Source organism: Engystomops pustulosus, chromosome 2 (assembly GCF_040894005.1).
Source record: "Engystomops pustulosus chromosome 2, aEngPut4.maternal, whole genome shotgun sequence".
Classification (NCBI taxonomy): Eukaryota; Metazoa; Chordata; class Amphibia; order Anura; family Leptodactylidae; genus Engystomops; species Engystomops pustulosus.
Window position 1 is genome coordinate 101,668,691 of NC_092412.1, and position 24,576 is coordinate 101,693,266.

Consider the following 24,576-nt stretch of genomic DNA (forward strand, 5'->3'; position numbering starts at 1 on the left):
TTTGTTGTGTTTTTTTACATTTTATTTTGCAAATGCATATATTTTAAGTAAAGCCCAAATGTTCAAACATAACATAATGTGCCGTATCATAAAATTGTATTGCAACAGGTAAATATAAAAAACATTAAAATACAAGAAGACACTAATCAAACTCTAATGCTTAGGTAAAATAAAAATCTTTTAGCTATTAATTGTTTCCCTCACATCACCATATAAATCAGAGTTATAAACTTGCTTGGTATCTAGGGATCTATAGACGAGGGGTGTTGCCTAATGTCATGTGACATCATCACAGGTCCTTTAGCCTCTTCACATTAGCAAGCTCTACCCCATGCACATAGGACCACATAAAAAAGTCACAGCATGCTTGCATGGACTTCTACTCCTCTTGATGTAGGCTGCTGTGTTTTAATGTGATATGATATGCTGTAATTTCATGAGATATATGCTTGGTGTAAAGTTTGCTTATGTTAGAAGGCTAAAGCACCTGCGATGATGTCACCCTAGTCACATGACATTACTGCTGCATGCAGGAGGAGCTGCTGGATTCAGCCCCAGGAGGCCATGCCCACCTCGACTTGCTATAGACATCCTTGGATACCAGGTAAAATTAATAAAGGGGTATTCCCACGAAGAAAAGTTTCTTATATGTACTCAGGATAACAAAATAAGACATTCTCTAATTCAATGTTATTAACAAAAATACAGCAACCTGCCTCTATGAGTCCTGCTGTAAACAATTTCAGTTGCCCGTAGACACGACCCTGTAACTTCTGATTTAGGGTCAGGCGCCATCTTGGATTTCTGTGTGACAGCTTTGGAGCTGAGATTTCTGTGCCTCTCTGCTGTGTGCATGGAGCCACGCCCCCTGCACGGACCTCAGAGACACTCGCTGATCACTTCCTGTCAGGACATGGTGAGCAGAGAGAGAGGCTGCAAACTACAAAAAGATAAGTGATCTGCGGGAAGGGGGATGTAGGCACATCTCTGTGAGATCTAGCAGAGCTAAAAGTCTAACAGTGTAAAGTCTGTCAGCCTCTGTGTAATAGGCATCTAATGCATCTCATCATCTCTCATCTATCTTTCTATGTGTCAAGGTGTTAGTACAATGTCATAAGCCAGATGAAAGTGCCATTGTCACCCCACAGAACTAGATGGGTCATGCAGTGTCTGCCCACACCCTGGAATCTTACACTGACTAGCCTAGGCAATGATAGGAGCTAAAAGACCAATAAAACTAAGTAACATTATATAGTAAGGGGTTAAAAGGATCTATTGTATTGACATCACTAGGGGGATTGAGATGTGAGAATTTTCTTTTGTGGGAAAACCCCTTAAAGTTGAATATATGGACATTTGAGCAGTGCGATTTTTAGCTAAAAGAAGGGTGTCAATGAGTTACTAGGGCTCTATGGGAACCTGCCACTAGCTGTATTTGTGATGTAATGTGTTGACTGGTTCCCTTTAAGAGGAAACAAGCTGGGGATCACATTTATTAAGGTCAAAGAGACAAGTCTTTGTAGTTTGTCTATTTCACTCTGGCCCTGCAAAATACATGTCCCATTGATGAAAGTAATGTCCCATTGATGAAAGTATAACTGCAAATCTAATGGAAGAATATGAAATGAAGTACAACACTGATAGCTACAATTGACTCCAGTAGGGGATTGGAGGGCCAAAAGGTCTATTCCTGGAGTCTTGAAACAAAATGTAAAATTTTACACAAAGTTACTAAATTTGTGTTACTTTTTATGTTAATTTCCTTAAAATCTTTAATTACCAAAAGAGGGGAATAAAAGGTTTATCCTTTAAAAGTTGCCTGATATGATGTGGACAGCTAAGGTTTTAAAAGTTACTAAAGCCATACATACAGAAATATATTGTATGTTTACCTGTTAGTGTATGTATGTTATATCCTTTGTCTATCCTTTGCTGACTGCAATCAATACCAATAAATCCATCTGCTTTATCCTTTTCTTGGGAACATTGCATTTGTCCAGTAGCTCAGGAAACACTTAAGTAATATATATTTGAGAAGACAAACATCAATGGCAAGCACTTAGCAGAGCACAGTGAAGATGCTCTCATGGGAATATGATATCGTACTGAACAAAATGTACCTGCTCTCTCTCTCTCGCATTTAGCTATGTTTCAATATTATAATCTTACATTTTCTGCAGCAGTGTAAGTGACACAATGCTAATGTATTCCCAAATATTAAAGCCATATTTTCACGCTTTTCTTTAAGTGCATTGCAGAAATTTATCCTGTGCACAAACATAAATATACATGTATAAAAATGAGAAATGTGTGAGTAAACAAGATATATAATGCAGAGGTACCTCGATTGATGCAGTGGGCTAGGATGTAATGATCCTGTATTTATGGATATGGTTATCATAATCGACTTTCACCTTGAAAGCAACCTCTGAGGCTTCCCGTTTGAAGAATCTGTGTCTGTTTACACCTGCCATGTCAGCTTCCTTTATTGTTAAGGAGATGTTAAAGCAGCAATCAGCTGCCTGCAGAATGTCTCAAACTGCTCAAGCAATCGCTAATTAGAAGGGAATGTTTACTTTGCATCCTGCTCCAGTTTAATATGTGACATGCCATCAAACCCCCTAATTAAATCCTCCATACCCTTTCATCTACTGCAATTTCTTGAAAAGATACACTTCTTAAGAGATGCAGCCAGTGTCGCCAACAATAATCCATTTTCCAATTTACTAGTTTTGACAGAAAGCAAAATAAGCCGAAAGCTCCATGAACCCAAAATGAACTTGAATGACATAAAAGCTGCAAAACAGATTTACACCAAGGTGCCTGTAGATGCAAGTTTAATACATATTTAATAAACTGCACTAGTATTTTTTGCCTTATGGTTTGATTCTAGTGATATTTTTGGTAGTATTAAAAAAAAGTTTGTTCCCTAGAAATTCAGAAAGAGAGCTTGTGTGCGGTGGCAGCATGTTTTTTTGTCAAGTGACAGATGACTATGTGCTAGACCAGTGCCTTTTATTTCCTCTCTAATGATAAATCCCTCCAGTTTTCTAAAACAAGCAACAAAAAATGAGCTCTTACCAAACATGAAGGGATCCTCAGAGCCTGTGATATGATGTATCCAGCTTCTGAAAGCCTTTAAGATGTAAACAATCCTCCCTTTGAGCGTCTTGCTGTGTGAGCACACATGCATAACACAAGAGAGGACTTAAATAAATAGGACAGCCAGTACTGACAGAGCCTGCATATTGCTTGGCTGATCTCAGGTCTGTGACATGCGCTTACAGCACTACTCTACTTCTCAATGGAGAAGGCTGCAAAAATCTCTCCACCAAAACATACACAAAGCTGTCACGTTTTAAAACATGCTGGAAATACTCCAGAGACTAAAATGCCATGCAGAGACACAATACTGTTTTTTTCACCATTACTAACTAGATCTTGTATGAAAGGACATGAGTATATTTATATCCATGTACTGTACATACTGCTGAAATAACTATATATGATCAGGAAATCATAAGAGATGGAACATTTCTATATCTATATACCGTTTCTAATGTTATTTTAATGAGCTTTACATGGTTTAATAACATATCACACAAAATAATGGCTTATATCAAGCAAATATTGCAATTATTTACTGAATGACAAGCTGCTAAAGATGGATACAAATCATGCTTGTGTGAGCTTCTCCTCTAGAGCGGATGGGAGAAAGAGAAAGAAGCTGCTCATATGACATTTAAGAGCTAAACAAGTTATGGTAAATGAATGTGTAAGCTATCAACACATTTTCACAAATACAGCTACTGACAGTTTCCCATAAAAATTGTTTCCCTTAATTCCCCATACATCAATTTTATCCTATATTTCCTGGCATAACAAGAAGTGTGTTCTGCTCGACCAGCCCCTCACATTTAATCAGTCCCATGCCTCATCTAAGTATTTAGCAATAAATGTCATTTGACCAGGGTGATATCATCTAAGGTCCTGTAACAACTTCAACATCTACCCCATGTATGTATTTGATCACATGAAATCCCAGCATGCCTCCGTGGAGGGTTAAGGGCATTTAGGGATAAGGGCAATGCTTTTTAATCATAGTAGTTTGAAGTATTTTTTTTTTGTTTCAATGGCAGATTCTATTTAAAGGAAACCTACCACTTGAAGTGGCAGGTTTCTGATGGAAATACCGGGCACCAGCTCAGGGTGAGCTGGTGCCGGAGCTTATTTTTGTTAGTGTTTTAAACCGCGGTATCGCGGTTTAAAACACTTTTTAAACTTTATAGTCGGCGCAGGGAGGTACGCGCTCGGCATTTACCATGCGCGCGGCTCTCATTCACTTCCTATGTAGCCGCGCGCACGGTAAGCGCCGAGCGCGTACCTCCCTGTGCCGGCTATAAAGTTTAAAAAGTGTTTTAAACCGCGATACCGCGGTTTAAAACACTAACAAAAATAAGCTCCGGCACCAGCTCACCCTGAGCTGGTGCCCGGTATTTCCATCAGAAACCTGCCACTTCAAGTGGTAGGTTTCCTTTAATTGTATACTATAGGAGAAAGATCTAAGTGGGGGAATAACTGCATGAATACCCAATGATTAGAAAAGATGGTCCATTTGCCCATAATAGCAAGTTGATCATGCACTGTATAGCTCCAATGTGTGTTCAGCTATTTGCAGTATTCTCATTCATCCTTTATGAAAGTAATTGAGAAAGCTGAATGCTATGCCTCGATATTGTCAGCACTCTCAGTCATTAAGTAAAAACATCAGGATTCATGCTTGATCTGCCACATCATCAGTTAGGGCGATTGGGACTCACTGTCCTTGTCATTGGTCCCCCACCAAAACAGATTGTTAGGCCATACTATTTAAGAGCAGTTTATGAATGAGGGGAGTGAGGTATTGGGTCTGGGCGGTGTATAGTAATTAATTATGTAGTTAAAGGTGGCATAAAGAGGCATTGTACGATGAAAAAAATTTCTTCTAATTTCTGCTTGCTGTAATTCTATAGGAAGCTTCATTGTTTACTTCCAGTGGACAGAAATCTGACCATGGTCACACAGGTGCACAGCTCATTATATCACAGAGAGTAATTAGAGCTGTGTGTTTATAATGAGCTGTGCACCTGTGTGATCATGGTCAGATTTCTGTCCACTACAAGTAAACAATAAAGCTTCCTATAGAATGACAGCAAGCAGAGATCTAGAAAACTAAGGGATTGATACAAAACGTATATTGAAAAATCGTATAACTTTTCATTAATCAAACATTAACATTCATTTGCTTAAAAGTGAATACCCCTTTAAGGATGTATGAAGATGGCTCACGTGATGGCCTCTTCATACATGGCGGGTGTTTGCTGCATTATGCTTGCAACAATGGTGTAAATAATTTAAATGGCACCAGCAAAGCATTTAAATGTCAGTCATTTGTGGGTAGTCGTAAGCGGACCCATTAGAATTTCGGTCTGTTTATGACTACCCACTTAAAAATTACTTCAGCCCCATGTACCGGACTTGAAGCCCGATCAATAACACCAGCACCTGGCACCAATTGTGGGTATTTACTGTCAAATTGCCAGCGGCATTCAAATGGATGGACCACATGCTCCCATTTTGAGGTGTGCCAACACTCCCAATGTAATCATCGGAGAGAGATGATCTTCCCTAAAGCTGCATTTAAATAGTTAATGCCGACGATTGGTGCCAGCATTAACGACTCAACAGGTCCGCTCAACAATACTCATGGGCGAAGCCATCTTGAATGAGATCAGTGACAACATCGAAGGCAATGATCAGTCGCCATGAAAACCGTGAGTCTCTGTTTCCCAGGCCTGTCTCTAAGAAGACCAATACAAATCTACTGCAAAACAGTATTTGTATATGGAAATAGCAATCAGATCCCCTAGCGTTAGCCAAGGGAGTCTAAAATACAGTTTAAAAACTGACAACAAAATTCGTTCAGCTTCTGGCCAAGCTGAACACAGCAAAGCTTCCTTGCCTTTGTAAACGAACAGGGAAACGGCGAGACGGTGGCACAGGACACCGGGAGTGACAGAGGAGGGGAGTACAGCTTTGTTTTTTAAAAATCCCTCCACAGCCTGCCTCCAGAATTTAGAAAAAAGATGGACAAACCCTTTAAAACAAGTCAAAATGAGGCTCAGTATTGTGTATGGCCTCCACGTGCATGTATGACCTCCCTACAACACCTCGGCATGCACTTGATGAGGTTCCTGATGGTCTCCTGAGGGATCTCCTCCCAGACCTAGACTAAAGCATCCACCAACTCCTAGAGAGTCTGTGGTGCAACGTGACAGTGGATGGATCGAGACATGATGTCCCAGATGTGCTCTATCATATTCAGGTCTGGGGAACAAGTGGGCCAGTCAATAGCTTTAATACCTTCACCTGCTGACATGCTCCAGCCACATGAGGTCTAGCATTGTCCTGCATTAGGAGAACCCAGGGTCAACTGAACCAGCATATGCTCTCCCAAGGGGTCTGAGGATGTTGGTACCTAGTGGCAGTCAGCCTAGCTTGGGCAGGCACATGGAGGACAGTGTGGCCCTCCAAAGAAAAGCCACCCAACACCATTACTGACCCGCTGGCAGCAGATTGCTCTCCATGGCATCTTCAGACTCTGTCTTGGTGTTCTTTAGCAAATGCCAAGCATCCTACACGTTGTTGGGCTGTTAGCAGAACCCCAAGCTGTGGACGTCGGCCCTCATACCATCCTTCTGGAGTTGGTTTCTAAGGCTGCGGCCACACATTCAGTTTTTCAGATGCAAGTTTTGAAGCCGAAAGCAGGTGTGGATCATAATGGGTGAGGACACATCATTAAGAAGTATACTCCTCCTCCCTTTTTAACTCCACTCCTAGTGTTGGCATCAAAAACTGCATCTGAAAAGCTGAACGTGTGGCTGTACCCTAAGCGTTTGTACAGGAACATGCACATGTGTCTTGCTAATTGCCAAAAATTTCCACCTGTTGAATATTTAATTTGCACATCAACATGTGAAATTGATTGTTAATCAGTGTTGGTTCCTAAGTGGACAGTTTTATTTCACAGACGTTTGATTTGCCTGGAGCTACTGTATATACTCAAGTATAAGCTGACCCAAGTATAAGCCAAGACCCCTAATTTTACCACCAAAAACTGGGAAAACCTATTGACTCGAGTATAAGCTCCCTGTCCTGCTCCATTTCTACCTGCCCGCAGCTGCCTGCGTTTATGTGATCCCGACGGGACTTAAGAGCAAGGCCGGGCTAGTGTGTGCTGTGTGAGTCTAGAGTGTGCAGTGTTCTGTGTGAGTGTAGTGTGTGTGCGCTGTGTGAGTGTAGTGTGTGTGCGCAGTGTTCTGTGTGAGTGTAGTGTGTGCAGTGTTCTGTGTGAGTGTAGTGTGTGCAGTTTAGTGTGCGAAGTGTAGTGTGTGCAGTGTAGTGTGTGCAATGTAGTGTGCGCTGTGTGAGTGTAGTGTGTGCAGTGCAGTGTGCGCTGTGTCAGTGTAGTGTGTGCAGTGTAGTGTGTGCAGTGTAGTGTGCGCTGTGTGAGTGTAGTGTGCGCTGTGTAGTGTGTGCTGTGTGAGTGTGCTATGTGTGCAGTGTATTACCGAAATTTTCATACTCCTCCTCGGGTAAAAATACTCCTCAAAAATGGTGAGAGGAGTATTTTTACCCTTCTGGAAAGTGCGACCTCTGTGCATGCAAACATTTGATCTCTGTATTACTGGACACAATTCACTGACAAGGGCACCTTTATCGTCTGCAAAGGACAATTTCAGATTTACACCTGGTCCTAATAACATTAGCCTCCTCTCTACATCTAACTGCCCTAAAAAGGGAAATTGCTGGTTTTTAAGAAGTGCCTGCCTGTATCTGACTGACCCTATAATGACCCTATGACTCAACCTCTCCCTAGCTCTGTTTCCTATGTGTAATTACAACTTCATGTGTAACCCCACTTTTATACTGTAGAATCACATGTCCAGCCTGGCCAAACACAGGCACAGAGAACATGACTGTGGCTGCAAACTACTTTATTGGCTGCTTCAGTAGTCAATCAAGCAGCTTGGCATTTTTTCCCGCACAGCAGCCCTTGGTTGCTGAACCTGCCAAATTTGGCACTAACCACTAGAGGGATTTTAGCACATATGTTTGGCCATAGAAGCAGTGTTAAAAGGACATCTAACACCAGGATTATGAATTGTAAACCAAGCACACATGCAGGTGTGCTTCTTTTTTATATATACAAAGCTAAAAGAAGAGCAGATCCTGTCAGAGGGGGCACACAACAATATGTCAGTGTGTTTGGTTTACAATCCTTCCTCCTGTTGCTAGTTGTCCTTTAAATTTTTTTCTTGTAAAGATGGAAAAAGAGTTCCCAGAATAAAATCAACTGAAATAAGCAGGAGGTGGTGTGTAGGTGACGCTGTTTCATGTTTCAGTTGCTGTGGTGCCTCCCCAGAAGTGCACCTCAGAACAGCACCAAAACCCACAAAATAACAAAGTTCAGCCCAAGATAACTCCCGAGTGGCACAAAACATGTATCACAATATAGCGCTTAATACATTGTCAGAAATTCCAAACAAATACCACAAAAGTGCTACATACAACAACAGCTTAGGTTACTCTGAGGGTAATCAGGCAATGTTGTTTTCTAATAGATATAAGACCAGTATAACATAGAGGTAATTTAGGGCCACTAGTCCTACAAGTAAGCACTGCCACGGGAGAATAACAGGTGTTTGTGTCAATAGCTAGTTCCTCCGACATATAAGGACACATTATAATTAACTGTCCCTCTTATTAGACATTAAGATATAGAGGGAGCACTCTGGATCCTTCTTTTAGACATCTGAAGGGAATGACTGCAAATGAAAATGGTAATACCGCATATACTCGTGTCAATACATAACATGCATATTTAAAAAATACATAACATGCATATTTAAAAAATACATAACATGCATATTTAAAAAATAATAAACGTATATACTCACCCTCCGGTGGCCCCGGACGTCAGCAGCGGCGCGTCATACTAGACGCCGCCTGGGAGAAAAACAATGGCGGCGCCCTGCAGAAGAAGGAAGACGGGCGCGGAAGCCTGAAGACAAGCGGCGCGGACATCGGGGGAGCAGCGCTGCACATCGGGGCCACCGGAGGGTGAGTATATAAGTTTTTTTTTTTTTTTTATGCCGGGCTCGCAGTATATTACTGGGGGCAAGCTTTATATAACTGGGGGCAAGCTGTATACTACTGGGGCAAGCTGTACATTACTGGGGGCAGGCTGGGGTGGCTGTATACTACTGGGGCAAGCTGTATACTACTGGGGCAGGCTGTATATTACTGGGGGCAGGCTGTATATAACTGGAGGCAAGCTGTATACTACTGGGGCAAGCTGTATACTACTGGGGGCAGGCTGTATACTACTGGGGCAAGCTGTATACTACTGGGATAAGCTGTATACTACTGGGGGCAAGCTGTATACTACTGGGGCAAGCTGTATACTACTGGGGGCAAGCTGTATACTACTGGGGGCAGGCTGGCTATATACTGGGGGGGTATGTGACCAATGCATTTCCCCCCTCGGCTTATACTCGAGTCAATAGGTTTTCCCAGTTTTTGATGGTAAAATTAGGGGTCTCGGCTTATACTCGAGTATATACGGTATTCTGTTAACATTTTCCTTTTAATAAGCCAGTTGAATTGGGAGCTTTCTGATGGCAAAACCAATACGCTAGCATCAGTTAGTATCTGTTGCATGTGGTTTCCATGTTGCAGGCTTTATTTAGCAAATTTTACGATTCCTATAAGACATGTTTTAGAACAGTTGATGGAGGTATAAAGAGTGTCTAATGCATATTGTAAATTTGATGCATACTAATTACACCCATTTTATGTGCACTTAGTACAATAATTCTGGTATACTTGGTAAGGAAATCTTCTCCAATATATATGTGTTTGGTATACTTTATACATATTTATTTTGATGACAGTCTTACATTCTCTAAGCCTTAATATTGCACATATAATTGATATAACTAAAAGCACACTTTTTTGGATATATATATATATCTATATAATCTACCATTTATACTAAAGAAATATATATAGATGTAAGAAGTAACAGTATTCTCAATTGTAGCTCAGTTAACTTTTCTGATACACTTGGCAAAACAAAAACAAAAAACACAGAAATCATTCATTCTATAATTCAGACTCCTATGGGGAAGACATAATTCAGTTTCCTGTTAGCTCTGACGTGCAAAAAGTTTCCAGTATGTTTGATATACTGTATGTATATATTTTATTCTAATTTATATTATTTGAAGCCATGAATACTTTTAGATTCATTTAAGCTAAAAATAATTTTAGTAAAAAAAAATAATCATGCAGCTTCTTAAAGCAAAATAATATTAAAACTTATTTACACAGCATTATATGTAAATAAGTCTTCATAAACATTAAATAACTTTTCGATTGACAATTAAAGACCATATATTGACTTGAATGGAAAATGTTAAAGCTATTGTACATGGCTGAGGTATAAGGTTACTCATTTTAAAAAAACAAATCTTTATTTATTTTTTTTGCTTTATTAACAATTTATATTGTAAAATAAAACACCAGGTTTAAATGTTGTAACGCCTGGATTGAAAGCATCAGTACCTTACCTTAGTAAACACAAGTGTGTAACATATGGCATCAAGACACGCATAAACACATTTAAATGGTATCAAATTATATTTAAAGGGTTTATAAAAGATTAACACATTTTCAACATTTTATAAAAATAAATATATATTATATGCCTGCTACCTACTTGATACTTCAGGAGTTCATTGAGGTGAAGATCAAATACAAACAGCAGAGCAAGGTGTTTCAAGATCACAGGCTGTTTATTAGTTAAGTGTACAACAACGACCTGACAACTGAGCCATCCTGTTAACTGCTACTTGCATCATCCCCTTGCAACCGATGGGATTTCTGTGCAGAGCTGTGATATATGACTACGTATTGCATTTGATGACACATGTTTTCTATGGGATACACTTTTATAACATTACAGTTAGTCTACTTAAAAACCAATGATCAAAGAAATTCGATAATCCTTTTTACTGAATGGCTGACCAAATTTCTTTCCTATAAGTACTCCTTAACTGTACCAAAGGGTGTAATTGTATTATTGGAATATTTTTTTTATCCTTTTTTTCAGTTTCACGCATTTTAAGAGCAAATAAGAAGAAAGATTGGGGAAATACAAGATAAGATAATTCTTTATTAGTCCCACAGTGGGGAAATTCACAGTGTTTACAGAAGGAGAGAGACTACAGTACAAACAATGACAGAGTAATAATATTAGAGATAAATGATAGGAAAAGACTAATAAGAAGACAAGCAATGATCGTCAGCTTGATATTCAGTCTGTGGATGGGACCTATGCGGACTGGTTAGGTGGTGATCACAGCTTACTTCCGTTTGGGTCCTGTTGGTTGAACAGCCTGACTTCTGATAATGCTCCCTTTCATACTTGGGGTGAAGTACCGTATATACTCGTGTATAAGCTGAGTTTTTCAGCACAAAAAATGTGCTGAAAAACCTCACCTCGGCTTATACACAAGTCAATTAGAAAAAAAAATTAATACTCACCCTCCGGTGCCCGGATCCACCGGCTGCGGCTCCCGATACCCGGCGGCGGCTACCGAAGTTCAGCACATTAAATAAATAAACTTAGTTCTCACCTTCCGGCGATACTCACCCCCGATCCTCGGCGCCGGCTTCCGATCCTCGGCGGTGGCTCTCGATCCCCGGCGGCGGCTGTCTTCTTTCTGCTTTTGCCAGCGGAGTCGCGTCCATGCGATCTCCCCGCCGGCGCTCACTATGATGTGGCGGTGTGATGTAATCAGAGGCAACACCGCCGCATCATAGTGAGCGCCGGCGGGGAGATTGCATGGACGCGACTCCGTCGGCAAGAAAAGAAAGAAGACAGAAGCCGATGCCGGGGATCGAGAGCCACCGCCGAGGATCGGGGGGTGAGTATCGCCAGAAGGTGAGAATTTAGTATACAGGCTGGCTGTATACATGAGGGGGCAGGCTGGCTGTATACATGAGGGGGCAGGCTGGCTGTATACATGAGGGGGCAGGCTGGCTTTATACACAAGGGGGCAGGCTGGCTGTATACACGAGGGGGCAGGCTGGCTGTATACATGAGGGGGCAGGCTGGCTGTATACATGAGGGGACAGGCTGGCTGTATACACGAGGGGCAGGCTGGCTGTATACACGAGGGGCAGGCTGGCTGTATACATGAGGGGCAGGCTGGCTGTATACATTAGAGGGGCATGCTGGCTATATACATTAGGGGGGCATGCTGGCTGTATACATTAGGGGGGCAAACTGTATACCACTTGGGGCTGGCTGTATACTACACCTTCGGCTTATACTCGAGTCAATGGGTTTTCACAGTTTTTGGTGGTAAATTTAGGGGTCTTGGCTTATACTCGGGTCGGCTTATACTCAAGTATATACGGTAGTTGGCCACTGAAGGTGCTACCCAATGCCACCACAGTCTTATGCATGGAATTGGAGCTATTCTCCACAACAGATTTCAACACAGTATCCTTCTCCTGCTCTCTCCCGCCTCCCTCTGCCAGTTTAATCTAGCAGCAGTATGAAGTTCAGGGGGGAAGGGAAGACCTGCTCTGCTCATTGCCAAAGTTGGTGAAACTAAGCCCCCCCCCCCCTTTAGGACATAATTGTAAAAGTTGATTTTAGAAGGAGGGATGCCATGGATAACAAACATAGGAAGGAAACCATAGGGTGTCAGTGTGTCTGAATCTATAAGTATATGTTCCTGGTTTATCAAGCTTGATTTTAATGGTAGGATTTGATCCCCTTAGCGTTGCTAATAGACAATACTTCCTAAGCTGATTCTGTGTATTACAGAAATGTGCAAACCAGAACAAAGGACTAACAAAGAGTATATCAATTGCACTAAATAGATATAAACAAATGCCATTATTCTAGATGCTACACTGTGAAAGCATCTCTCTTGTAGAACAATGAACCAAAAGAAAAACTTAGTTTTCCACACAATATAATCAGTGACTTAAAATACAATCTTTTTTTATTACATACACATTGAAAATTAGCAAAAATAGAAAACAATGCACAGGTGAAGATATACCTGACATTGCAAAGTGAGGGGGCACACACAAATTACTACATTAAGACAATAACCAACAGATTATTGCAAAGGTGAATTGAGTTCTGTAAACGGGGCATCAATGCATGCCAATACAGGAATGTTAAAGAATACTGACCCACAGGATACAGACTGATTTACAGAAAAAAATAAAACACCAAAGATAACCAGATCCATTCCCCAGTACTGTAGTATCACAGGCCATATTTGTCTCAACCCTACACTGGCCTGACATACGTTTCAGCTAGCAAGCCTTCATCTGGGGGTGATGATAGGCTGACCCATATAGATATTTATAGAGGGAAATTGCCAATCTCTGAAGAGCCTTACCAGGTGATTTCAATTATGTATAAAAAGAACACGTTGCCGGCTGTCGGTGCTGCCAGGAAGCACTGAGCCCCTCTCATTTTACTTTTGGTTCATTATTCCAACTCTCCCAGACCTGTCTCCATGCCCTGCGGGCAAATCTATCTGCTTTCTAAGAACCAGGCCCCCAACTGCATAGCAGCTGCTATGGCTATTCTGTTGGTAGTTCTGCCACTAGTCCCAATGAATGATTTGTTGTTGTCGAAGATCTGCAATAGATGACAGTGCATTCCCATTCAAGGATAGAAACACTGAACTGGCCTTAAAAGGAAGCATCCAACAAAGGAAGGATTTTGGAGGACAGGGTAGAGAGAAAGACGTAAGGTGACTTCTTCCATAATTTTGGTACAGATGGTAATAGTTGGAATTGATTAGAGTGACAGATATAGACTAGTGTACCAGCATCAGAATGGTCAGGCTGGTCGAAGATTCCATGCTGACCCATAGCTTGGTGTCAACATGTTTGTGCTATAAAGTTTCAGAAAGAGAAGTGTGACATATGGCAGCTTATGCTTTAACCCTTTAAGGACGGAGGGTTTTTCGGCTAATTTCTCACTCTCCAACTTCAAAAATCCATAACTTTTTCATTTTTACGTGTACAGACCTGTGTGAGGGCTTATTTTGTGCGTAACAAATTTTACTTTCCCGTAATGTTATTTATTTTAACATGCCGTGTACTGCGTAGCTGAAAAAAAATTCCAAATGTGGAAAAATTGAAAAAAAAACGCACGTGCGTCACGTTCTTGTGGGCTCAGTTTTTACGACTTTCACTCTTCGCTCCAAATAACATGCCTACTTTATTCTTTGGTTCGGTGCGATCACGGTGATACCAAATTTATATAGGTTTTTTTGTGTTTTAATACATTTTCAAAAATTAAACGAATGTGTACAAAAAAGAAAAAAATTTTTTTGCCATCTTCTGACGCTAATAACTTTTTCATACTTTGGCGCACGGAAATGTGTGAGGGGTCATTTTTTGCGAAATGAGGCGACGTTTTCATTGCTACCATTTTGAGGTCTGTGCGACATTTTGATAATTTTTTATTTCATTTTTTATGTTATGTAAAAAGGTGTAAAAGTCGCATTTCGGACATTTGGGCGCCATTTCCCGCCTCGGAGGTCACCGCCGGCCATAACCGTTTTTATATTTTGATAGATCGGGCATTTTGGGACGCGGCGATACCTAATATGTCTGTGATTTTTACTGTTTGTTATGTTTTATATCCGTTCTAGGGAAAGGGGGGTGATTTGAACTTTTAATATTTTATTAATTTTTTTTATTTTTTAAACTTTTTTTTTTCTTTTTTTTTCACTATTTTTTAGACCATCTAGGGTACATTAACCCTAGATGATCAGATCGCTCCTACCATATACTGCAATACTACAGTATTGCAATATATGGCGTTTTTGCAGGTCTTACATTACAATGAGCCACTGGCTCATTGTAACGAACCTGCATAAACCATGTAGCCTCGTGTCAAGAGAAGACCCGAGGCTACCATGGTAACCGATCGCCGCCCCCCGATGACGTTCGGGGGCGTGGCGATCGAAAAAAAGATGGCGGCGCCCGCGCACCGCCGTCTTTTAAACGCCGCCCGCGACTTTGCGGGCGGCGTTTAGAGGGTTAATAGCCGCGATCAGTGCAAGCACCGACCGCGGTTATTAGCGGTGGGGGTTTTGTGCAAAATGCAAAAACCCCCACCTCTGTATGAAGAGGACTCAGCCCGTGAGCCCTCTTCATACATCCCTTATACCTCTGCGCCGTAGAGCTACGGCGCAGAGCGTTAAGGGCTTAAGCTAAAAGAAGGATGTCAGTTAGTTGCAAGTAAGGCTACATTCACACTGCCGTTGCCCGCCCGTACCGTAGCATGCAACGGCAGTGCATGGGGAGAGGAGGAGGAGGTGAGCGCAGCTCACCCCCGCCCCTCTCCATAGGGATACATGGCGCCTATCTTTTTCCCGGGTACGGAGCGGTACGGTGCCGTGCGCCCATTGCCGTCTATGGAGGACGTATATCGGCCGTATATATGTCGGCCGTATATACGTCCTCCATACGGCAGTGTGAATGTAGCCTAAAACTGAGGAATTATAGTTCCTATAGAACCTTAGTTTTTCTTTTGTTATCTGGTTTCCGTGTTTTTGTTGTGCTTTGGTAGCCATTATCTGGTATGCTCTATTATTATTTTCAGTAAAAAAATTATAAAAACTTAAAGGCCCTTATTAAGTCACTAAAATCATGAGATCTGTTAACATTGTCACGACAAGACATAATGGTGGTGTAAACAAGGCTTAATCTCTCTAAATACTCCTAATTTTTATAAGAAGAAAAAAATAAGTAGTTCAATTAGACATGATATGGTAACTTAATACAAAGTTAAGCAGATGGCTGCACAGAATATCCCGAGCCTATTATTTGCAGTGCTATTATCTGCTTGAGGTCAGGTTTGTTTCTTCTCAATTGACTATGTATTTGGGTATTTTTTTGTCTTCTCTCTCTCTGCTTCATTTGGAAGACTATAAGAACTTATTCCTCAAGAATATAATTTGCTTGATCTTTTTCAATTGAAAAATAAATGGACTGTTTAGCTAATACTATTTTGGCAAAAGTTGCCCATTTAAGTTAATATTCACATTTCATCTGCAAAAAGATGGATGCCTAAAGAGTACTCATATTTTTATTACAGTATTTCCCACAAGACCACTTAAGGGAAACCAATTTTCAAACTCATTATGACTGGCACAGTTTTGTCAAGCCAAAAATAATTTACTGCAGACATGAATTTAGCATATCTCACTTACATTATTCTCCGTGCCTCAGAGTGTCTGGATAATTACACTTCAATCACATTTTGACTATACCTTTGTGTACTGTTTCTTACAATTCTTACATTAGCATATAAAAACTTATTGGTTTGCCCCAAAGCTATTATAATAGCTTGGGAGACTGTAATGTTATCCTGGCGCTGACAGTGGTATCAGATAATTGTAGGTTGCCGTTTCTGTGAAGGCTATTGCAATCTGTTACTTGGAATATTCACAGCTGTGGTTTTTATCTGTTCCTTTGTGCTACCTGGGAGAAGTTTTTTTTTTCTGCAGACTGTGGAGACTCCAAAAAATATATGAGGAAAATTTAATAATGTCATAAAAACGAAAAACTATTGTAAACCTTTATGACCATTGTGCATCAAAACATTTCAAATTAGCAGGCACATAACATTTCAAATACTACTACTCAATACCTAAAAATAAAGACTACAATGAAGACTACAATAAAGACTAAATAAAGGTTACAGTTTTCATTTTGCACAAAACTCCCACTGCTAATAACCCCGATCGGTGCAAGCACCGACCGCGGTTATTAGCGGTGGGGGTTTTAACCCTCTCAACGCCGCCGGCAAAGTCGCCGGCGGCGTTTAAAAGACGGCGACGCACGGGCACCGCCATCTTTTTTCCGATCGCCACGCCCCCGAACGTCATCGGGGGGCGGCGATCGGTTACCATGGTAGCCTCGGGTCTTCTTTTGACACGAGGCTACATGGCTTATGCAGGTTCGTTGAAATGAGCCAGTGGCTCATTGTAATGTATGACCTGCAAAAATGCCATATATTGCAATACTGTAGTATTGCAGTATATGGTAGGAGCGATCTGACCATCTAGGGTTAATGTACCCTAGATGGTCTAAAAAATTGTGAAAAAAAAAGAAAAAAAAAGTTTAAAAAATAAAAAAAATTTATAAAATATTAAAAGTTCAAATCACCCCCCTTTCCCTAGAACGGATATAAAACATAATAAACAGTAAAAATCACAAACATATTAGGTATCGCCACGTCCCAAAATGCCCGATCTATCAAAATATAAAAACGGTTACTGCCGGCGGTGACCTCCGAGGCAGGAAATGGCACCCAAATGTCCGAAATGCGAATTTTACACCTTTTTACATAACATAAAAAATGAAATAAAAAATTATCAAAATGTCGCACAGACCTCAAAATGGTAGCAATGAAAACTTCGCCTCATTTCGCAAAAAATGACCCCTCACACATCTCCGTGCGCCAAAGTATGAAAAAGTTATTAGCGTCAGAAGATGGCAAAAAAATTTTTTTCTTACTTGTACACTTTCGTTTCATTTTTGAAAATGTATTAAAACACAATAAAGCCTATATAAATTTGGTATCACCGCGAGCGCACCGAACCAAAGAATAAATTAGGCCTGTTATTTGGAGCGAAGAGTGAAAGTCGTAAAAACTGAGCCCACAAGAACGCATGTGACGTTTTTTTTCAATTTTTCCACATTTGGAATTTTTTTTCAGCTTCGCAGTACACGGCATGTTAAAATAAATAACATCACGGGAAAGTAAAATTTGTTATGCACAAAATAAGCCCTCACACAGGTCTGTACACGTAAAAATGAAAAAGTTATGGATTTTTGAAGTTGGAGAGCGAGAAATCAGCCGAAAAACCCTGCGTTAAAATTGTTTCCCTTACATAAATATACAAAAATAAACATTATCTTATATAACCTGGCATGGGGGGGGGGGCATGTTCTGCTCAGCCAGCCCCTCCCATCTACTCCTTCCAAAGGGTTGTGTCTTCTTACTATTCAGCAGGTGATGTCATGTGACTAGGGTGATGTAATTAAAGGTCCTAGACCCCTTACATTTGCAGAATGTACCCCATGTATGTATGTAATCACATGAAATCACAGCAGCCTCCATGGACTTCTACTCATCTCCATCCTCCATGGAGACAGTCTGTGATTTCATGTGATCAGATATATACATGGAGTATAGTCTGCTAATGTTAAGGGGCTAAAGGACCTTAGAGGATGTCACTCTTGTCACATGAAATGAATGTAGCACTAGGTACTGTGTAAAGATATTGACACAATATTTCTTATGAGTAAATAGAGCTTTATATGTCTCTCGTTGAATATTAGCTGAAAGTCCCTACGTACAAGGAGGCAGAGCAGTGATTTGAAGAGACACAGAGATGTCAAAATAAGGGACCTGGTTCAATGGCAGCCTGGGAGAGAGAAGAGTCAAAGTTAGAAGACATGCGTCAGAAAAGCTAATTTGCATATCATAAAAATGGATGTAAGTAAGGGACAGTGCCTCACTGCCAGCTAATTTTAGGTGATATGGGGAGGACTTGTTACCCTTTATCAGCAGTCATTGTTAGTCAGGGTTGTAAAATTCTAGTGACAGGTCTTCTTTAACCCCATATGGCAATAAGACGTAACCTTACGTCTTGCTGCGCATGGGGGAGTATGCAGAGGGCTCACGGGCTGAGCCCTCTTCATACTCACCGGGCATTTGCTTCATAATGAAGCAAATGCCAGTCGCTAGCACCTGGTTCCCAGTACATGGTATGGAATATTGAATACTACCACTACGAAGTGCTATTTGTTACGCAGAAAATAAGCTGTAACACAGCTCTTTACATGGAAAAATAAAAAAAAGTTATAGACTTTTGAATGTGGGAAGTGAAAAATAAAAACGCAAAAACTAAAAAGAGCCTGGTCCTTAAGGGGTTAAGTTATTTGGCCTAGAAATAAGCTTCATATGACCTTCATATTATAATGTATATTATATTTTCCCTGAATAAATGATTAAATAGTACACCCACAAAATTTATATTTATACAAATAAGCTTCTGCAGGGAGAAAAGAAGTGTTGGGTTACAGCAAAGTCTTTCCTTCGTCTATCGGCTTGGACTGCTGAATAACTATGAAGAGAATCATGTGGCATCAGATTGTTGTTCCATTATGAACATGTCATGGACCAACAGTGGGACATGATGTCAAGTCCAAAACTATAACCCGTGAGGGTGTACATGATTCCATAAAGGCATCATTGAGGTAAAATTGTTCATTGGTACAATAAATTGCTGTAAAAATAGCATGTAAGTACTGTAGGCAGGGCTGAGCTGTGAGAAGAGTGATTGCTCATCTTTTGATGTTGACAGCATGCAGTTCACTATTAAAGGGAATGTGTCACCACTTTTGAAAAACTTATTAAAGCAAGACAAGAAAATTTATAATTTTTTAAAGCTTTTATTGTATGTCCATGATTATAGATGTCATCTCTCCAAAACTAGCCACGTGGCCTCATGCAGCAAACGTCTGGAGCTGAGGAATTGTTTTAACCCCTTAACGTCTAGGCCCTTTTTCGTTTTTGCGTTTTCATTTTTCACTCCCCACCTTCAAAAATCTATAACTTTGTACAGAGCTGTGTGTGGGCTTGTTTTCTGCTTAACAAATTGCACTTCATGGTGACAGTATTTAATATTCTATGCCGTGTACTGGGAAGTAGGAAAAAAAGTCCAAATGCAGTGAAACTGTCGAAAAAACGCACTTGCACCGTTGTCTTGTGGGCTTGGATTTTACGGCTTTCACTGTTCTTTGGGTCGGTATGATCACTGGGATACCAAATTTGAATAGGTTTTATATTTTCAGACATTTACAAGAATTAAAACAAAAAAAAAAGCACAGTATTTTGTCATATTTGATTATTCTATTTATGCACATACAATTGCTATAGAAATTCCTGTCCTTATTTTATCATGAATGCTGGCATTGTTTTTGTTTTAACCACTGACGTTTCGGTGTTGTACCATTTAATCAGCAATGAAGCACCATAAAATCGTCAATTTCGTTTTCTTACACTTTATACATTCCGCACAATTACTATCCAGTATAGCTGTTCACCATTGTACCAGTTTTGTTAATGTTTTCATGTTCCTAATATCAGCGTATCATTTAATCGTAATGAGAAACACGCTACTATGGTTACGCCGGTAACACTTCTGGCTATGACAAGTGGCTTGCTTACTGCGTGTGCGCAGAGACCTGATGGCATTTTCAGGCTTTTCCGGTGTACCGAAACGGAATGATGCACAAGCGCACGCTACAATCACCACCTATCATGTAAGTCCTTGTCTCATACAGTAGAGTAAATAAGAATGTACTTTTTGTCTATGCACTATGATTGTTTTGTCCTGAATTTGAAAAAGAGTACACAAAATGCGTCATATTGGACTAATTTATAGGTATTTTACTATTTTTCATGTTGTGTACATGTGTTTTTTAATAAATTTAACTGTAATTTAATATATAGCCAATTTGGGTATTTTGGAATTTTGGGTATTGGTACTGTTAGCGCCCCTTCGGGTTACCGGTGCTTGGAGCTGTGGAAGCTGCTCAGACAGGTACATACCCTACCAATCTACCCTATACTAAGAGACATCACCAATTTTGGCAACGGGACCAGTTCCTGGACGTGGACATACCCTCTTATTTATATGCACTACTGTCAAGAAGCTACCAGGTGAGCACCTCTAAGTATTCACATCATTACATCTGGACACCAGACGATATAACCCGAGGCGCCGCCATCTGTTGTTTCCTTTTTTCTTCACCTTTTGCCCCAGTAGTATAGCCAGCCAGCCCCCAGTAGTATACAGCCAGCCAGCCCCTTGTAGTATACAGCCAGCCAGCCCCTTGTAGTATACAGCCAGCCAGACCTATGTAGTACACAGCCAGCCAGCCCCCAGTAGTATACAGCCAGCCAGCCCCATGTAGTATACAGCCAGCCAGCCAGCCTGCAGTTTGCCAAGCACATAAAAATAAACAAACTTACATACTAAACCTCCGGCGCCCGATGCCCCTCACGGCTCCCGATCCTCGGCGCAGCTCCTGACAGCTCCTCTTTGGTCTTCTCTCTGCTTTATTAGCCGGCAGAGACGCGTCCACGTGATCTGCCGGCCGGCGCACACTATGACGTCATCAGTGGCAACACTGCTGCATCATAGTGTGCGCCGGCCGACAGATCGCATGGACGCGTCTCTGGTGGCTAATACAGCAGAGACAAGACCGAAGAGGAGCCGCCAGGAGATGTGTTGAGGATCTGGAGCTGCGACGAGCATCAGGGAGCCGGAGGGTGAGTATGTAAGTTTATTTTTTTAATTGACTCCTGTAGTATAAGCGGAGGTGAGGTTTTTCAGCACATTTTTTGTTCTGAAAAACTCGTCTTATACACGAGTATTTACGGTAACTTGTTTTTGATTATTACTGTTTTATTTATATTTATATAGATTCTAGGGAAAGGGGGGGGTGATTTGAATTTTTAGGTTTTTTTATTGAATTTTTTTTTTACCTTTTTTTTTTTTTACTATTTTTCAGACCCTCTAGCGTACCCTTGGTTGTCTGATTGATCCTGCCACATACCACAGTATGGCAGTATATGGGGATTTTTCCCTCCTGCGAATCACACATTATAATGAATATGTTAAAACGAGACAGCCTTGGAAGACCCAAAGCTCTCATGGTGACCGATCGCCACTACCCGATTACGTCATGGGGAGTGACGATCTTCACAAAGATGGTGGCGCCCATGCCAGCGCTTTGCTAGCACCGATCACTGGTGTTTCCAGTAAGTGTTTGCTGCAATGTGCAGCAAAGACTTACTGGCTACGGAGAGGGCTCACCCGGGAGCCCTCTCCATTCACTCGCAGTAGTACTAAGTCACGTGTTGGTAAGGGATGAAGCATGTTCTATGCAGATAGGAGGTGTAAATTAGCCGTGATTAGCTATGATCATCTATTGTCACTATAGAGCTGTCATCTTATCCTAAACTAATTCTGTTTTTCTCAACTGTGTTGTAAATGAGGTGACTGTTGTAAAGAAAAATCATAAAGAATTACCAAGTATCAGTCTTTTATTAGGCCTAGTGCCCAGAGGGAAAAAAACAGGACATATTATAAAAGAACATAGAAAAGTTATTAAATGAAGGTAATGGCTGGAAAATTTGAAAAAATAAATCAATACATTTTCAAAAAATCCTCAATAAATATGTTTAACAGAAAATGTTAGTTAAAAATAGGTCTTTTTCCATGGGTCAACGTCCCTTTAAGCCTTTGAAAATTCCAAAAATTAGTCAACAGTAACATGTATGTTATATATTGTAAGTATGTAATGCATGAAAATATTGCTACAATGAAAGTGGAATACAAATTTAACTAACAAGGCACCAGCACTTCCTTTTTAACCCCTAGGCGCACCAGGATGTTATAGTACGTCCCCGGGGCTAGATGCTTAGCGGACGGGGACGTTCTATAACGTCCTGCTTCTGGCACCGGCTGACGAACGGAGCCGGTACCAGAAGCAGCGGCTGTCAGCTGTCTAGTACAGCTGACAGCCTGCGCTAACACCCGCGATCGGAGCCGGCTCCGATCGCGGGTGTTAACCCCTTACACGCCGCGGTCAAACATGACCGCGGCGTGTAAGGGTGTTTGCGCTGTGGATCGGATCCCCCGTGCCGCTTACCGGGGGATCCGATCCACTTCTGGGCAGCTCCGAGGACTGGCATGTGCCCCGGAGCTGCCCGGTCTCCATGGCAGTCAGACCCCTTCCGGGTCTGACTGTAAACTGTCTGAGCATGCGCAAGCTTGCTCAGACAGTTTACACTGCTCTACAATAAAATAGTATTGTAGAGCAGTGTATTGAACTTAAACCAGTGATCAGAACATCACTGGTTCAAGTTCAAGTATGTATAAGTAAAAATAGGCAAAAACACTTAACACTACACATTATAATAAATAAAAAATAAATACATAAAAATATAAGCCCCTAAAATGTCACTTTCCCATAAAAACACTTAATAAAGTATAAAAAACACAAAAAACCCCGCATATTTGGTATTGCCGCGTCCGTAACAATCTGTATAATAAAATAGAATCATTACTGGACCCGCACGGTACACGCCGTAGAAAAAAAACGCAAAAACGTTCCGAAAAAAGATCATTTTTAATTAATACCCTATAAAAAAATGCTCTAAAAAGTAATTTAAAAAATGTTATGCACTCCAAAATAAGCCCACTAAAAAGAACAACTCTTCTCGCAAAAAATAAGCCCCTAACTAGATTTGTCAGCCGAAAAATAAAAAAGTTATGCATATGAAAAGATGATGATGCTAAAATGAACAAGATTTTCTCCAAATTGGTTTTTATTCAGTACAATTGAATAAAATACACAAAACCCCCACATATTTGGTATCCCTGCGTCCGTAACAATCTGCATAATAAAACAGAATCGTTATTAGATCCGCAAAGTTAACCCCGTAAAAAACAAAACAAAAAAAAGCTCCAGAAAAAAGATCATTTTCAATTACTACCCTATAAAAATGCTCTAAAAAGGGATTTAAAAAATGTTATGCACTCTAAAATAAGACCACTAAAAAGAACAATCCTTCTCGTAAAAAATAAGCCCTTAAACAGATTTGTGAGGTGAAAAATAAAAAAGTTATGCATATGAAAGACGGTGATGCTAAAATTAACAACATTTTTGCCAAATTACTTTTTATGCACTAAAAATGGGAAAAAAATAAAAAATCTATATAAATGAGGTCTTTTTGTAATCGTGGTGACCCATAGAATAAAAATAATATACTATTTTTATGGTATGGTAAACAGCCAAAAAAAAACCCCATAAAAATCTTCCTGAAAAGTGATGATTTTCATTTCCTCCACCAACAAAGAGTTAATAAAATCTCACCAATTAGCTGTAGATTCCCCCAAATTACGTACCAGAAAAGTGCATCTCATGTGGCAAAAGAAATAAGCCCCTATAGGTCCACATTAAAAAAAGAAAAAAATTATAGCCTGTACAATGTGACATAGCAAATCTGATCTGGATGGCGCCTCCTTCCCTTCTATGCCCGGCCGTGCGCCCATACAGCAGGTTACCACCACATATAGAGTATCCGTGTACTCGGGAGAAATTGGGTAACAAACTTTGTGGAGCCTTTATTCATTTAATCCATTGTAAATGTTTAATTTTCCACCCAAAATGAGTGTATTGTGAAAAAATATTACAATTTGCAGACTGCACCTCCATTTTGTTTTAACCCCTATAAAACACGTAAAGCGTTAACAAACTTCTTAAAAGTGGTTTTTCATACGTTGAGGTGTGTAGTTTCCACAATGGGGTATTTTACGAGTCCCACTATTATTT

The 24,576-nt window shown here is 40.5% G+C and overlaps 1 protein-coding gene across 3 annotated transcripts in view; it reads right to left on the minus strand.

The window, feature by feature from the left end:
* The window catches only part of AFF3 (ALF transcription elongation factor 3), a 255,290-nt gene that overhangs the window by 226,061 nt on the left and 4,653 nt on the right, over positions 1 to 24,576 (minus strand). Inside the window, exon 1 of one of the 3 annotated variants that reach the window (XM_072135780.1) lies at positions 3,082 to 3,274. The exons of 1 other annotated variant lie outside the window; for it this stretch is intronic. Coding sequence is in view for 1 of the 2 variants with exons in the window: in XM_072135778.1 (XP_071991879.1) it covers positions 2,343 to 2,401 (59 nt within the window). In the remaining variant the exon portion in view is untranslated. Of the gene's footprint in view, positions 1 to 2,342; positions 2,439 to 3,081; positions 3,275 to 24,576 lie in introns of those variants that run through there. One more of the 3 variants, XM_072135778.1, reaches the window with a different exon arrangement.